At 40.9% G+C, this 17,243-nt stretch overlaps 1 protein-coding gene across 1 annotated transcript; it reads left to right on the top strand.

The window, feature by feature from the left end:
• Positions 1-15,663: 15,663 nt before the first annotated feature.
• Positions 15,664-16,640, top strand: LOC107792221 (uncharacterized protein At5g65660-like). Its single transcript, XM_016614411.2, has 2 exons — positions 15,664-15,900; positions 16,443-16,640. Exons 1-2 carry the CDS (start codon positions 15,664-15,666, stop codon positions 16,638-16,640), a joined length of 435 nt encoding a protein of 144 aa, XP_016469897.1.
• The last annotated feature ends 603 nt before the right edge of the window (positions 16,641-17,243 follow it).

The raw sequence follows: 17,243 nt of genomic DNA, 5'->3' as shown, positions 1-17,243 counted from the left end.
ATGAAAGCCATGTATGAAACCTTCAAGATCAAACACAAGAATTTTACAGCCTATAGACCTCAGATGAACGGAGCCGTAGAGTTTGCCAATAAGAATATCAAGAAGATACTAAGGAAAATGATAGAGAAGCATAAGCAGTGGCATGAGAAGTTATCATTTGCTTTATTGGGGTATCGCACCACAATCCACACATCAACCGGGGCGACTCCCTATATGCTATGGTACAGAGGCGGTCATTCTTGCCTAGGTAGAAATTCCTTCCTTGAGGATCATACAGGAAGCAAAACTCGACAATGCAGAATGGGTGAAGAGTCATTATGAGCAGCTAGCTCTTATAGATGGAAAAAGAATGAACGCAGTTTGCCATGGTCAGCTTTATCAGAACAGAATGTCCAGAGCCTTTAACAAAAGAGTCAAGCCGAGATAGTTCACACCGGGGCAGCTAGTGTTAAAGAAGATTTTCCCACATCAGGATGAGGCCAAAGGGAAGTTCTCTCCCCACTGGTAGGGTCCGTACATGGTCCACCGGGTTCTAACAGGAGGAGCCCTCATACTTGCAGAAATGGACGGAGAGTTGGCCGAAGCCGATCAATTCAAATGCAGTGAAGCGATACTATATGTAACCTTTATTCTTTTCTTTATGATGTAACTTGAACTACGCCTGACCTGATTTCCGTTTAAGAGGGGATACGTAGGCAGCCCTATGGGCTCTGTCACAATGCAATAAAATTTCCATTTCCTCGCTATTGGAAACTGGGGCAGAATTTTGAGGAGCCGATTCTAGCCATTTATCATTAATAGCCATCAGAAGCAGCAGCCCAGTAAACTGGGGCAGAATTTTGAGGAGAACCCTCAAAATTCCAGAGCAAGAGAAGTTGTAATGTTTTGAACCACGTCGCAGTCGTAGGTTCATCTAAGGAAAACTATTCTCGATTATGTATTTATGTTATATTTTTTACTAAATCATGCATGTCTATTACCAAAGTTGCTTTGTTTAGCAACGCTACCCCAATGATACGCACAATATCACCAGAACAGAGTCGAGCAAGTCAAGCAGAGCCAGCGGGAATACGAACTAACCTCTCCCCTTTACAAAACTCACGATTTTCTTTGGATGCAGGCACTTGAGTTGCAAAATCATCAAATATACTATACACTCACGAGACTCACATTACTTAGAAATACTACTCTCAGAACCATTGCACTTACTCACAACTGCTATCCGCACGCAGTGTCCCCAGCAGACACAGTATCCCCAGCAGTCGCAATATCTCAATCCGCTATCAGCTAAGAAAACTCTATTGCCATCTGCATTCTCTACATTGCATAAGGCTACCATTCTGCCTTCCGAGGTTAAGCTCTACCTCCATCTTCATTCTCTGCATTGCATAAGGCTACCATTCTGCCTTCCGAGACTAAGCTCTGTCTCCATCTGCATTTTCTGCATTGCATAAGGCTATCATTCTACCTTCCGAGGTTAAGCTCTACCTCCATCTGCATTCTCTGCATCGCATAAGGCTACCATCTGCCTTCTGAGGTTAAGCTCTACCTCCATCTGCATGGTTGAAATATCGCCACTTCATTTACACCTTGCATAACTGAAATATCTCCACTTCATTTACATCTGCATGGCTGAAATATCGCCGCTTCATTTATACCTTGCATCGGCTGAAAGATCGCCACTTTATTTACATTTGCATGGTTGAAATATCGCTGCTTCATTTATACCTTGCATCGGCTGAAAGATCGCCACTTATTGCATTTCATTGGATGAAAGATCGCCACCTATTGCATCTCATGGTCTGAAAGATCGCCAAATTGTCCAAAGGCGTCATTGTGCAGAGGCACCATTTTCATAGCCCGAGAATGCCATTTCATGGCCTGAGGACCCCTTTTATCTTTTGCATATCATTATTCAAAGGCATAATGGTTCGGAGGCATCATTCTCATAGCCCGAGAACATCATTTCATGGCCTGCGAATCCTTATCATATGCTTCATGGCCTAGGACAACATGGTCTGAGGACGTCATCCTAACCGTCCGAAGACAGCATTCTTGGTCCGACGGGAAATTGCATCATGTTTAAAATTTCGCACAGTATACACTTGTATTTCTTATTTGCAGGTAAACCGGCTAGCAATGACCGTCTCAGCAGGAGCGATCCCGCTCTAGTTCCTGCAGCTCCGCTAGACTTTAACCATCCATCCCAACCAGAATATCTCGTCCGTTCTTGAAAAACTCTCCATCGGCATATTCCGCCGACGGATCCTGAACTACATATGGCCTGATCCTGTAAGACCAGGGATATGTAGGCAGCTCAGGAACCAGAGCATGGTCAGATTCTTCAAACCATTTTGTTCGATCAAATTGACCATCATATCTTTACCCGACAACTCTTTCATCCTTCCCGGGTAAAGAAGGGCAACTATTGATACCCAATTTTTCCCTGTATGTTTTATATATGTAAAATACTTTCAAAATATCATATGTATTCATATATAGGTATACCCAAATATTTTAGTATTTTTTCTAATTTTAAAAAGTATTTTAAATCAATTTATTGCCCTATTTTAGTAGTACAAAAACTAATAATTATTTCCAAAATCATTGTTTTGGTGAATAATTTATTTTATTCTCATATTTATACCAAAATATAGCTAAGGTAATATTTGTACATTTTTGTAAATTTATTTAGTATTTTAAAAATTAAATTGCATTTAATTGTAATTTTAGCCTATTTTAAGATTTAATTGTGCGTATAATTATAAAATTGGTTCCACCATTTTTAATATAATATCTATATATTATTAATTAATTTAGTACCTTTAATTTATTTTCAGAATTCATTTTACTATTTTTATAAAATAAAAAGGGAAAAATTGGCTATTTCAATTATAGCCCAAATTGATCCCCCAAATAACCCAATTTCAAATCCCAAATTACCCAGCCCAATTTCAATTTAACTCGACCCCTGACCCGCTTATCCGATCTGCCCGGCCCTCTCTTTTAATCCAGATAATTGATCATTTTGATCAACGGCCACGATCATTCCTTACCTTTTTAATTCCCCAATGACTACCCTAATCCCCTCATTCTCTTCTATCAGCTGCCTCTGAAATCCCTCTCCTCTCAAACTCTCTCGAACCCTCTCAAAACCCTAGCCTCTCTCACTGTCTTCTACCTCAAACTCACCAGAATCCATGGCATCTCAAGCCTTGGATGGCCTAAACTCATCTCCCTCTGCGCTCAAACACTTGGTATTCGAAGGTCCTAGGTCTGACCTCGAAGGTATCTGTTCAGATCTCTACAGATCCAAGGTTCAATGGCCCTTGCCGGTTTTTCTCCGGCATACAATGATGTTTAGAGCATGGTTCTAACCTCTCTGACTCAGATCGAACATTTTCAAAGCCTTTCTCGTTTTAGGGTTCCCCTGAAACCCTAAGCTATTCGAGGTTTTCTCTGATTTTTTCTTAGATCTGTTCTATATTTGTGCTCTACTTGAGTTTTTAAACCTTTTCCCCAATTTTTCTTTCAAAAAATTACTTCTTTCCGATTTAGGGTTTCTGAAAAAGCTTAAAATGTTTCTCTGACTCTTCTTTTCCTTTCTTTGTGTGTATTTTTCACGCATGTGCTTCTACTGCTTTCTTATGCTATACATGTTCTTCTGTGCTTTGTTTTTTCTACTGTGTTTTCTACCATGCTCGCATGTTTATCTTGCTGTATTTTCCTATATGATCTTTTGCCATGCTTTTCCGGTATTTTTGTGTTCTTCTACTGTATGTATTTCCTACTGAGTTCTTAAGTTTTGTTTGCCTTCTACTGAACTCTATTTAAGTCCTTTCTAAAAGGTTTTCTTAAACACATTTCTTTTACTGTCGTGACTATTCTCTCATTATGCTCCTACACTCTGTCTGCTTTGAATGTTATTTGTATTTGCTTGTCTTCTCATGAGATTTTGAAAAGAAATCTCTGATCCTGTTGCCTCCTCATCTCTGTATTTGAATTGAGTCGGAAACCCTAGAATTTGGGGGTTTTCTCCGAGTTTGGTCATATGATCAAACTAGGGTTATGTTTGAGGACCATTGACTCTTTTAGACTTATTTCTGGGTCTATGAACTAAGTGTGAACTTCTTTTGTTTGCACACAATTCTGATTCTCCTACACTAGACTCTTCTATTGAATAGCACGACAGATTTCATTATGTTTAACGTGTCTGTGTGCTTTTATATATGAGGAATCTTTCTTCAAAATGGTTTTCTAACTTGTGATTGATTCAAAATTCCTTTTAATAAGTTTAATTGATTGGTACTGATTTTCCTTAAGTCGAAATCCTTCCCATTTTTCTGACCTGGTTCATTCATACGAAATCCTCAATTTATGATTTACTAGCTGTTAACTGATTTCATTTCCTTATTTGCACAAACTGTGTACTATCAAGACTTTGTTCTTAAATAAACCTCTATGTATTTACCCCTCTTGTACTACTCTGGAAAAGTGTTTGATTGACCTCTTTCCTTAATTATTTTGCCCGTTTGAAATCAGAATCCCTTAATTAACGGGAGACCTTGTGTAATTGATTTCCAAAACTCTTTTTCTTACCTATTTCTACTTGCTTTCTGCACTATAAAAGGGCACGACCCTTCTGCACTTTAGGACACCTTCAATTCAATACTTCTACACTTCAGACTTCACAATTCTCTTCTAAACTCATAGCATTCTGATTGCTCGTTTGCACTTTGGCTTTACAAGACTACTGCTTTCTCTTTGTTTGTTTTCTCTAAAATTGGTATGTCCTAATTTTAGTTTCAGCATCACCCCAAGGTGTTTACTTAAAGTTTTTATATCCATGGCTACCTTACTGCTTATGTAGAGTTCTATATTTAACTTAATATGCCTATGTTCTACTGCCTGTTTCTACTATGAATCTTTGCTCCCTACCCCATTACCCCTATGTGTTTGTAAGTAATGACTTAGGGTATGGCAACATGATTTGTTGTCCATGACTTGAGTTCTGAATCAGTGAGGTCCTAACTCTAACAGACTGGAGGGTGTGCCAGCATATCCCATTGCTGAGTATTCCCATCAGCCTGTTTCTCTTGTGTTTTTGCAAATTCCCTACTCCTCTATACCCCTATATGCACTAATTTTTAAGTTGTTCCCCTTTTAGAATTTCATTTCTGCACTTGCACTCTCTCCTAGCTTCTAGGTTCTGCCCCCCTCTTGTGAGCCTTGCCTTGGGACCTTGAGTTCCCTCTGAACTTGGACACTTGAGGGCTAGCCCTTCCACACTGCACTATGTTCTTAATCTAGTAACATTTGGATGTGATCACTGCTCGGAGTCCATATGAGGCTCTTAGGGAACTCTGACACATCCAAAGATGAGAGAAAGGCTTTTGGATCATGATCTTTAGAGTTGGTTCATCTCATATTTCAGACATGGAGTCTGAATTAGGTTCCCCTTGGTTGTACTTTTAATTTTGCTTTTCTTATTTTATTTCGGGCTGTAATAACTATTGGGGATGGCGAGTGAAAAGGGAGGGAATCATGTCTGCAAAGGGGTAGATATCATGTTCATAGGGAATTATTATACTTCTGCACTTCTGCATTTCATATAGATATCATGTTCATAGGGAATTATTATACTTCTGCATTTCATATAGATACTATGTTTATAGGTTTATGCACTTCTGCTTTATATAGAGACAATGTCTATAGGTTTCTGCACTTCTATATTATATAGAAACCATGTCCATAAGTCATTTCTGAAATTCTGCATATCATATAGATAATATGCCTATAGGACTTCCTGCAATTTGTATGTGCATCTGTCATTAGGCAAACCTGTTTATATGAGTTAAATAACTAATTGCATATAGATGACTTGCCTATAGGATTTCTGCATGTCAATAACAATGTTTTTAAAGTTAACAACGCCTAGAAAGCATGCCTATAGGAATTAACAACCTAGTATGAAACGCTTTCGTTCACCTATAAGTCTAAAATCGGTAATATCATTGTCCAACATCTGTAGAATCTTTTGTCAAAACTCGTCTTCCCTGAATAACTGATGTCCTCTTCTAAAAGCAGTACACTTCAACTTTTCTAAAACCAGTAGATATCATGCCTATAGGTTTCGTCTAATGCTTAGGCAGGCCTTAGGATAAAAGTTAGGACTACACCAGTTTTTTTTGTTAATTACAACCAGCGGGCAGGTCTAATTCAGACTTCTTATCTGAAAATATGTGACAAATCAGCCTGGTTTAGCCTTTTAAGTTTTAATCAGACCCTAATCAGTACATGCAAGACATGCTAAACTAAATGCTTTTCTTTGATTTAAGGAGGTCTGTTTGAGCCGTATCTGCTTATGTGATTGCCCTATACTTGTTATACGTGCTTTTGTTTGTCGCCTTAGTATTTTTACCTTTTGAAACTACAAATAATCCAACTTTTCCACCATTATAGGATTAGTAGTCCCAAGGATCTCCGGGGCTGATAGGATTGGGGCGGGTAATAGCATGCAATAAGTAAATGAGACTATTCATCGCTTTAACACCTTAACGGGGTGGGAAAGGGTAGATATGGATGTGATGACCACGCAATAATGTTACGTGTAACCCCTCGTCGAGGAGAGATTATCGGACATTGTGTGGGGTGATCCATATTATTTATAAACCTAGGATGCCCCCTTCCCTTTACTTGTTTGTTTCGTTGTTTACCTTTCAAAATTTTAAACCGTTTTTTCTCAAATTTCAGCTTGCCTTTCACTTCTTTTAATTTTATCTATTTGCAACCATTATGTGAAACCCCCCTCATATTTGAAACTCTTATTTTCTTACTTAAAGTTACAAATATAGTATGGCCGGGAACCACACTAGTGGATCCTGAGGGGTGCCTAACACCTTCCCTTCGGGATAATTTCAAGCCCTTACCCGATCTCTGATTTTCCTAAATCAAACTCTTCTTAGTGTCCTAATGCACTTTAATCATTAGGTGGCGACTCTTCTCTTTTAATACCCGTTAAAAGAGTTGTCAATGTCATAAACCCTATTTTGCGAGAAAAAAGGGGGCTCGACAAGGACCCCGTTAGGATTAGCAGGGGGAACCTCATTGCTAGGCACCAGTTATTGTTTTTGCCATGATGGCTAGACTCATCCTCAATATTCAAGTGATTAGACTAAGAATTTGACATTTTTAAGCTAACATGATACTGAAACCTTAAAGAAAAAGCGTAAAATAGAATGTATTATGGATATTAGTATCAAACCACCACCATTATCCTTATCCCCACGGTGGGCGCCAAACTGTTTACCCTTAAAATGGATAACAATTGAATTTATACACGGTTTTAAAGATATGTGAAATGATTCAACACCAATAATCAAGAATGTTAAATAACCAAATTAAATATAGAATGAATAACCAAATCATTTGTGTTGTTCCGGTCGAGCTAGAATTTGGCTAGAAGAGTAATTTTGGTCTCGATTGAACCCTTGGTTCAAAGCCAAAAGCCAAACGTATTTGAAGAACATCAATAAATTAAGAATTTTTTAATAGCTAAAAAGCAGAGAAATCAATTTGTATTGGTTTAGTATGTGTATTACAATGTATGCTATTGATCAAATAAAACTTTTCCCTTTATATCGTAGGAGAGTTTCACCCCTAGTACAAGTCTAAAAAAGGTAAAACTCTTCATTTCTCATTAATTACTTATATGTTACCAACATCGAGCGAGATCTGCAGCACGATATTCGGTTGGACACGGATATCACGGCCCTCTGTTAGTCGTGTGCAATTGTTCATGTGCTTCCCGAAGTCTCAGAACCCATTCTGGGTCCGGGGTGCATCGTTTTATCAAGTTCTATGGAAAACATTTTGTTCTCGCCTTGGTACAAGAAGTTCTCAGCTTTGATTCTAATTCCGTGTAATCACATTCTTGCTTTATTTGATCCACCCGGAGATCGGGGTATATGTTACCCCGAATTCACCCTATACAGAGTGACCAACCTTTCTCCTCAATTAACACTGGAAATACCTATATTAGAGCTTGAATTGAGTGACCACATAGACACAGTCTTAAAAAGTTGAGCTATCGGAGATAACTCATTTTTAATTATGTAAAATAGATTATGTTTCAATGTACCTCTTCATGGATGGATCTGATCTTTTACATAAACTAACAATATAAAATATTTTTTCTCTTTTTCTTTTACTTTGGAACTGATGAGATATAAACTCAAGATATTCGGTACAATATTGAATTGATTTTAATTTATTGCATAATCTAAAAATTTAAACTTTTAAACAATAGATGAAATAAACTTCTGTATTGGTCAAAATCTGACCGTCACAACCGAACTGATCAACATCCCGCCTAAGAGACCGAGCAGTGAAAGATAACATAGTCCACTCTGTACCCTTTTCCCGACATCCGTCGAGTCGAAGGAGCAGCGCCTAAAGGGACGACCAAGACATATTGGAGGCAGGCGGACGTCGGACCAAGCAAATGGCAAGGGTGCCTTGACTATATATAATAAGGAAAAACCTTCGATTAGAGGGGGCTACTACCCCTTTTCTCTCTCTAAGGCTCCTTTATTGTATTCTTGATAGAAAATAAGTAATCTACAGAAGAACATGTAAAGCTATCCCCCCATCGATCGATGGGAAATGCAATGTTGAATTCCAATAAGATCATTTACATCTTTTTCTTGTGTCCTATGTGCAATCCATACCATTAGCTCTTTGATCTAGAATTTATTATGTCTAACTAAGATTTACCCCTTCAACTTCTTTGATTGATTTGTTCAAAAAGGTTTCGATATCTTTTGAGTCAAATAATTTGGCGCCGTCTATGGGGATTTATTAGTGAAATTTCCTAGTCTCTCCTAGATCAAAGACAAGAAATACGATCACCCACCAAAAGGAGCGCAAAGAAAAACCCAACCCACACGAGACAAAGGCGCAGTGCGGTAGGGGGAGGAGAGCCGAGGAAAATTACAAAACTTAGAAATCTTCGCCCCGTCAACCATCGATATGCCAAACAAGATGAACAACATTACCAACCTGTTCTCCTCCATCGGAACACCGGACGGGGGCAAGGAAAGTATCATTCTAACTCACCTCCTGCTTTTTGCTCAAGTAGGAACACAAAGTCCGCGCATGCGAATGAATAAAGAAACACCTCAATTAAAGGACGAAAAACTACTGCAAAACAACTGTGACACCGCCCGCCGGTGATACCTCCAAGCCGAAAGGTAGGAGTCAGACAAGAAAACTACAATATGTGCGCAAAATGAATCTAAGCGAAATAGCAACGTTTCACATTATCCGACGTTGCACCCTCCATTGCGAGCAATGTCAAACAGAATGGGACTCTCCCAGAAGATATCTGGATTTCCAAAAACTGGGACTGACAATGGGTTACTATTTTGATAAGTTCGAAATAACACCCTTTAAGGCCAGGGGCCTTCGCAAAAAAGAAGAGTTCGACCTCGATCGAACGACGGTGGGTTACTATTTTGATAAGTTTGAAATAACACCCTTTAAGTCCAGGGGCCTTCGCCAAAAAGAAGAGTTCGACCTCGATCGAATGATGACAGGTTACTATTTTGATAAGTTTGAAATAACACCCTTCAAGGACAAGGGCCTTCGCCAAAAAGAAGAGTTCGACCTCAGCCGAACGACGACAAGTTACTATGTTGATAAATTCGAAATAACACCTTTTAAGGCCAATGGCCTTCGCCAAAAAGAAGAGTTCGATCTCGGTCGAATGACGACGAGTTACTATTTTGATAAGTTTGAAATAACACCTTTTAAGGCCAAGGGCCTTCACCAAAAAAAAGAGTTCGAACTCGATCGAATGACGATGGATTACTATTTCGATAAGGTGGAAATAACACCCTTTAAGGCCAAGGGCCTTCACCAAAAAGAAGAGTTCGACCTTGATCGAACGACGGCGAATTACTATTTCGATAAGTTCGAAAAAACAACTTTTAAGACCAAGGGCCTTCGCCAAAAAAGAAGAGTTCGACCTCGATTGAACGACGATGAGTTAGTATTTCGATAAGTTCGAAATAACACCTTTTAAGGACAAGGGCCTTCGCCAAAGAGAAGAGTTCGACCTCGATCGAACGACAACGAGTTACTATTTTGATAAGTTCGAAATAACACATTTTAAGGCCAAGGGCCTTCGCCAAAAAAGAAGAGTTCGACCTCGGCCGAACGACAATGGGTTACTATTTCGATAAGTTCAAAATACCTTTTAAGGCCAAGGGCCTTCGCCAAAAAAGAAGAGTTCGACCTCGGCCGAACGACGACGGGTTACTATTTCGATAAGTTCAAAATAACTTTTAAGGCCAAGGGCCTTCGCCAAAAAAGAAGAGTTTGACCTCAGCCGAATGACAAAGGGTTACTATTTTGATAAGTTCAAAATAACACCTTTTAAGGCCAAGGGCCTTTGCCAAAAAAGAAGAGTTCGACCTCGATCGAACGACGAGGGGTTACTATTTCGATAAGTTCGAAATAACACCCTTTAAGGCCAAGGGCCTTCGCCAAAAAGAAGAGTTCGACCTCGGCCGAACGATGACGGATTACTATTTTGGTAAGTTCGAAATAACTCCTTTTAAGGCCAAGGGCCTTCACCCAAAAAGAAGAGTTCGACCTCGATCGAACTACGACGAGTTGCTATTTTGATAAGTTCGAAATAACACCTTTTAAGGACAAGGGCCTTCACCAAAATGAAGAGTTCGACCTCGATCGAATGACGACGAGTTACTATTTTGATAAGTTCGAAATAACACCTTTTAAGGCCAAGGGCCTTCGCCAAAAAAGAAGAGTTCGACCTCGATCGAATGATGATGGGTTACTATTTCGATAAGTTCGAAATAATACCCTTTAAGGCCAAAGACCTTCACCAAAAAGAAGAGTTCGACCTTGGCCGAACGACAACGGGTTACTATTTCGATAAATTCGAAATAGAAGAGTTCGACCTCGGCCGAACGACAACGGGTTACTATTTCGATAAATTCTAAATAACACCTTTTAAGGCCAAGGGACTTCGCTAGAAAAGAAGAGTTCGACCTCGATCGAACGATGACAAGTTACTATTTCGATAAGTTCGAAATAACACTTTTTAAGGCCAGGGGCCTTCGCCAAAAAAGAAGAGTTCGACCTCGATCGAACGACGACGGGTTGATATTTTGATAAGTTCGAAATAACACCCTTTGAGGCCATAAGCCATCGCCAATGAGAAAGTGCAAAATATTCCTAAGGCCTGGAATCATTGGGAAGTTCAAACAACCGGGACTCGCCGTGCTGGAATCTATCTCGTACTGGAGTCACACAAAACAAAAACAAGAGTAGAATACAAGACAAACTACAGCAAAAAATTCTCCTTTATACAAAATCTCCACGCAAATGGTCGCGGATTAAACAAGACCCAAGTCAATAGTCTAAAAAAAAAGAGCAACAACAAAGGGAAAAAGGAAAGAAGGAACAACGACAATCGACTACGAACGAAAAAATGGGAAGAAAACAACCAACGGAAAATAGATCAATATCACTATCCCTCTACTCTGCATCATCATCATCACCCTCTCCACTGCCATCTCCGAGAAGTTCTCCTTCGGCATCCGTACCCCAATTAGCTTCAGGCGTCGCTGTATCATACCTGCAATTGATGCGAGCCTCCCGCGTTTTCACTCGTGCCTCTTCATATGCAGCCTCAGTCACAGTACCCTCCTCCCACAAACTCTTATATATATTTCCTTTGGATTCGGCATAAATCCAGAGCTCATACATGTGGCGGGGAACGATGGTGGAGGAAGATTCAATCTGAGCCAACAGTCGCCCATTTTCTACCTCTAGTGTTGCGATCCGATCTCCCAGAATCGATGCATCTTGATGAATCTCTCTAATGTGCTCCTCAAGCCTTGCCTCTATGAGGGTAGTCGTTGCTCTCTCCGACTCCTGATCGGACTGGAGGACGCGGATGGTGCTCTCCAGGGCCGCCACCCTCGCCGAAGCCACAGACCAAACACTCTCGATGCTCTCCAACCCAGCAACCTTGTTCTCCAGCGCAATCAATTTCCCCATCCATTCCACGCTCAGCACCTCGACCTTGATCAAGTTCTGATCCATCTCCGACTGTATTGACCTCAATTTCTCCTGCAGATGCTCACACTCTACGACAACTCCCTTGCCCAACTCGAGCTCCTCGTCCTTTATTCAAAGTTTCTCCTCAAGCACTCTTTTGCTGCGGATAGCTTGCATCAATTCCTGGCCCTTTTCTCTAACTCCTCTCTAAGAGCCCGGTTACCGGGGTTTGCCTTCAGCCGCTCATGCATCTCGCGACACTTGTTGCGGTAGCGATGATATTTCTCCAATATCTTCAAGAAAATTTTGGCCCGAATGTTAGCCCTGCGAATGCTTTCCACTTCCACCATATACGTCTGAAAAATGTAAAGACGGGTTAGAATCATATCATTAAGTGGAAAGCCGAGGGAAAAGTGAAAGTAAGCATAACATACCCTTAAGCCCATAGCGACCACCTCATCCATCAAATCAACATCAGGAACGAACCGAAGGGCTGCATTCTCGGTTGTGGAGCATAACATGATGAACTGCAAAACTAGATCCTCCGTGTCTCCCAAGAGATTGGTATCCGAAGGGATCTCAAGAATACGAGCTGAGCCTCTCACACGAACCACCGATTGAGTAAGGCCCTCCTCAAACATCCTGACATCATCAGGGTCGAGGTCCGATTCGGATTCGTAATCGTCGACCACCACAACTTTCCCTCTTTTGACAGCCGAAGAGGAAGCACGACCAACTACAGAAGATGAAGCCACGTCCGAAACTATAACGGCCCCAAAAGTCTGATCTTTCGCCATGACAGGTTGCTGACCACCAACAATGGTGGGAATCTCTAATTGAGCCGAGACAACAGCTGGTTCCGTCCCTACGGGGGAGCCACGACAACCCCCTCTCCAAATACCATCGTAGGAGAGTCGTCTAGATGAATCACTATTGGGGCGCAGTCTAAAACTCCACTCACCGTCTCTTTGACGATCCCTCCTCTTCCCCAGTAGACAAAGATTCACCCGTCGGGCAAGCAATGCGGTTCGGGACTTCGACCTGAGAAGTGGCCCTCACAGGAGTAACCAAGGTCGCGGACTCAACCGAAGCAGCCCTCGATGAAGGTCGGGCGATGGGTACCGTGATAGGGTAAGTAGATGAGGCCAGCTGATGGAAAGCCAATGGAGGAGCCCTCACTCTTATCACCCTCCCTGACATCGACAAATAGCACGTAAGGAATTAAATATAAAGAGAGAAAAGAGAAAAACGGCGAATAGAAACGACATCTTACCAGAAAGAAGCCTGCGCCCATACTTGTCATAAAAGGCTGCCCATGTGCGAACCCCCGCCGTATGAGGGAGAATAGAGCTCACCCACTCACAGATATTTTCGACAGGGGAAGACGGCAATTTCTCGGTTGCAAAGAAATGACAAAGTTTAGTAGTATAACAAAAACAGTCGGATATATCTCCGACTAGAAGCATGAGACTTACGTCCAAAGTTTCATTTCTCAGGGAATCCGTCGGATCCGCTACAATGTGCTCAGTCCGCACATAGAAATAATTCTCATAAAAATGGCGGTTGGTCCAGTCGTCCATTTTTACCACCAGGCTCTTCGACCCCCAAGGACACATGTGAAGCGTCGTGTCGTGGATGAGTTGAGGGGCAAAAATACTGAGCAGATGGTCCAAAGTGATCTCACGACCGGCGAGTTCCGCAAACTTGATCAACATAAGGAACAACTTGTACAGGTACGACGAAAGTTGAGCGGGGCATACCTCATAAAAGTGGCAGAAGTCTACCACCAGGAGAGGGAGAGGAAGCGTGTATCCAATCAGGAAGGGGTAGGCATAAAATACATAGTACCCAGGACAGTCAAAGTGAACAATATCGGTTCCTTCCACCGGTCGCATGTCGACGTAGGCGGCGATCCCCCACCTGGTTTTCAACTCTGCAATGTCTGCTTCTCTCAGAATAGAAGGGACAGGCTCTGGCTCCGCCCCGGCACGACTGCTGAAATCGGCCAATTCTCTCCCAGGGAGAGGCAAAATCTCGACTATCGACGAGACCTCCTCGTCTTCTACCGCATCTACCCCTCCGATGACCTTAGCACCACTTTCAGGTGCCGGAATTGTTGTGGGAAGATCGGCGCGAGAGGAATCACCAGCCATTTTGTACAGATGAGGCGGCAAAAAGATAACAGAAAGAAAGGATGAAGATTTTCGGTTAATTAAAGGCAAACGAAAACTTTGAGTGTCAGAGAGAAAATATATCTGCAAAATTCTCTCAAGCAAAAGGCAAAGAAGTGTGTCAATCAAATGATAAGCTCCCTCTATTTATAACAGACATAAATCCCTCGAGCACGAAACCCAAGAGCCGCTAAACGAATCTGATAGGGCATGAAACGTTTCAGTTCCCCAGGAACGTGTGTCATAATGGCGGTAACCACGAAATGGCGCTTTGATGCCAAATGACGTTTCGGTTCCGAAACCGCCGCAACGGTCCTTGAGTATCGAAAGAACGCCGTCATCCTGCCTAAAAACCCAAGTAATGTAACTAAGGAATGAGAAGTCAGAAGTCAGATTTCGCTCGACTTCGTAGCGATCATGATCCGTTTGCCGAGCCCGACAGAGGGCGACCCCGACAGATGCAGGGACTAACTGTATTGGTCAAAATCTGACCTCATGACCGAACTGATCAACATCCCGCCTTAGAGACCGTGTAGTGAAAGATAACATAGCCCACTCTGCACCCTTTTCCCGACATCCGTCTAGTCGGAAGGAGCAACGCCTAAAGGGATGACCAAGACACATTGGAGGCAGGCGGGCGTCAGACCAAGCAAAAGGCAAGGATGCCTTGACTATATATAGTAAGGGAAAACCTTCGATTAGAGGGGGCTGCTCCCCCTTTCTCTCTCCAAGGCTCCCTTCTTGTATTCTTGATAGAAAAGAAGTAATCTACAGAAGAACATGTAAATTTATCCCCCCATCGATCGATAGGAGATGCAATGTTGAATTCCAATAAAATCATTTACATTTTTTTCTTGTGTCCTATGTGCAATCCATACTATTAGTTCTTTGATCTGGAATTTATTATGTCTGACTAAGATTTACCCCTTCAGCTTCTTTTGATTGATTTGTTCAAAAAGGTTTCGATATCTTTTTAGCCAAACAACTCCAAACCTACGTTGGATGCTTTAAATTTTATGATTTATTCCCTCCCAAATAATTAACGAATGCATAATGCATTCGTTTAATATGCAGAGAGGGATCATGCTCGGCACCTAAGCAAGTAGGCCCCCACCAACTTTTCCTTCCGTACCTCGGCCCGGACAGCAAATGTACCTTTACACGTACGCACTTTTAGGTCTCTACCTTGTCTATAAATTAGTTCTTACCCCTCACCCCTTTCTCAGTAGTTGGTGTCACGATTCAACCAAAATCCACGGGCACTTTCAACAGCATTCCTATTGTTAATTTAAGCTGAATATATATACTACATCATTTTTGCTATTCTTCCTTGTGCATTGGATGCGGGGAGGAGTGAGTAGTACTTCATCAAGTTGTTATTGTTGTTGTCGCAGAACGAAAGATGGAGAGTCCTCAGTATTATACACCGCCCCATGTTGCGGAGTCATCATCTCGGCCATCTCTAGGATTTCCTCTTGGCACTGCTCTTCTTTTGCTCGTCATTTTCAGCTTGAGTGGCGTCTTTTCTTGCTGCTATCACTGGGACAAAATTCGTTCGCTCCGTCGTCGATCTTTATCCGACCTCGAAGCCGGCGATGATCCTGATGCATCCTTGAAACCTAAACACACCCACCACATGGTAAGATCTCCTGCATTTGGATGGAAAAGAAGGAAATTAGTTTAGGATCAATTTCAAAAAAAATCGAATATTTAATTCCTATTGCACGCACATAACTTCAACTTCATGTCCAAACATCCAAATACTTTCTATTTTTCAATCTTAACTTCAAATATTCTTCTTTTTATTTTTCAACTTCAAAAAAATAGTGTCCGCGCTTGCTAAAGGAAATTCTTCAGTTTTTTCGAAAAATAAAAAAGAGAAAAACATAAATTTCACAAATTTTTGGAACAAATCTTACACGTCTCAAATTCAAGAATTTTTTTTTTGTTTATCCAATAAGGAGACTCCAACTCATAACATTTACCTACTTTAATTCACTTTATCAATTTTTTCTCCGAATGAGCTAGTCTTCAACCCTAGTCGAACTCTTTATTTTAGGATTAATAAACATGTTATTTTAATTAGGGTAACTTATTGATCCAACTAGACACGGTCACCGACAATCAACTGTTCTGTCATAAAACTTATGGCTAAAACTTTGTTCATTCCCTGTTTTACAGAGTGAAAAGCAGAACCAAAGCCAAAGCATGCCTGCAGTGTTGATGCCAGGCGATCAAATTCCGAAATTCATAGCATTGCCATGTCCATGTCAGCCTCCCCGACAGGGAAATGTTGTCGTAGAGGTGCAGAAACCGCCGCAGCCGCCACCTTCGCCTCCTAAGCCTATTCGTATGGTATTGGGATTACCTTTATGTTAGGGAAGTACTACTGATCTAAGAGCTGGCCTCGGTGGTGTATTATGTATAGCAGAGTGTATATATTGAGTTGTGTTTCAACCAAATTCCATTTCTTCTGATTTGTAAATACCGATGAAATTTGTATAATTCCATGGTACATAACTTCATCGACTTTTGGACATACCAAAAATAGCCATAAAATTTATATCTTAAATATCATTTAGGATAAATTAAAAATTACTATTGTTAAAGAATTTTAAATAAACCTTTTTTTTGGGGAACGTACTGTTAGAATCAAAAATACTTTAAGATGAATACGGTACCTATCATGTCAAATCATCAAAAATAAATATTAGATGCGGAAGCTTACCTGAATCGAGAAACGAATGAAGCTGCTTGTCTTGCGGTCAGTGGTCTTCTAAATCAAGACGTAAAAATTGCACATAAGACAACTCTTTCTTTTCCACCGATGAGATATTAGAAAAGAACCTTACGTCTGATTTGGGGACCATAACCCATTTATAGTTGCACATATTTATGTAATTCTAATTTAGTCCATCATTAAAATAGAAGTTACATTCGGGTATCTACACATAAGACCTCATACTTTAGGAGATGTCTTAT

Source organism: Nicotiana tabacum, chromosome 3 (assembly GCF_000715075.1).
Source record: "Nicotiana tabacum cultivar K326 chromosome 3, ASM71507v2, whole genome shotgun sequence".
NCBI classification, from domain to species: Eukaryota; Viridiplantae; Streptophyta; class Magnoliopsida; order Solanales; family Solanaceae; genus Nicotiana; species Nicotiana tabacum.
This window is presented reverse-complemented; position numbering and strand designations above follow the sequence as displayed.

Bases quoted from the DNA above. Each gene is read 5' to 3' on its own strand.
- LOC107792221 (XM_016614411.2), top strand. From the start codon at position 15,664: ATGGAGAGTCCTCAGTATTATACACCGCCCCATGTTGCGGAGTCATCA. The intron at 15,901-16,442 runs GTAAGATCTCCT...CCTGTTTTACAG, and splicing joins CTAAACACACCCACCACATG to AGTGAAAAGCAGAACCAAAG.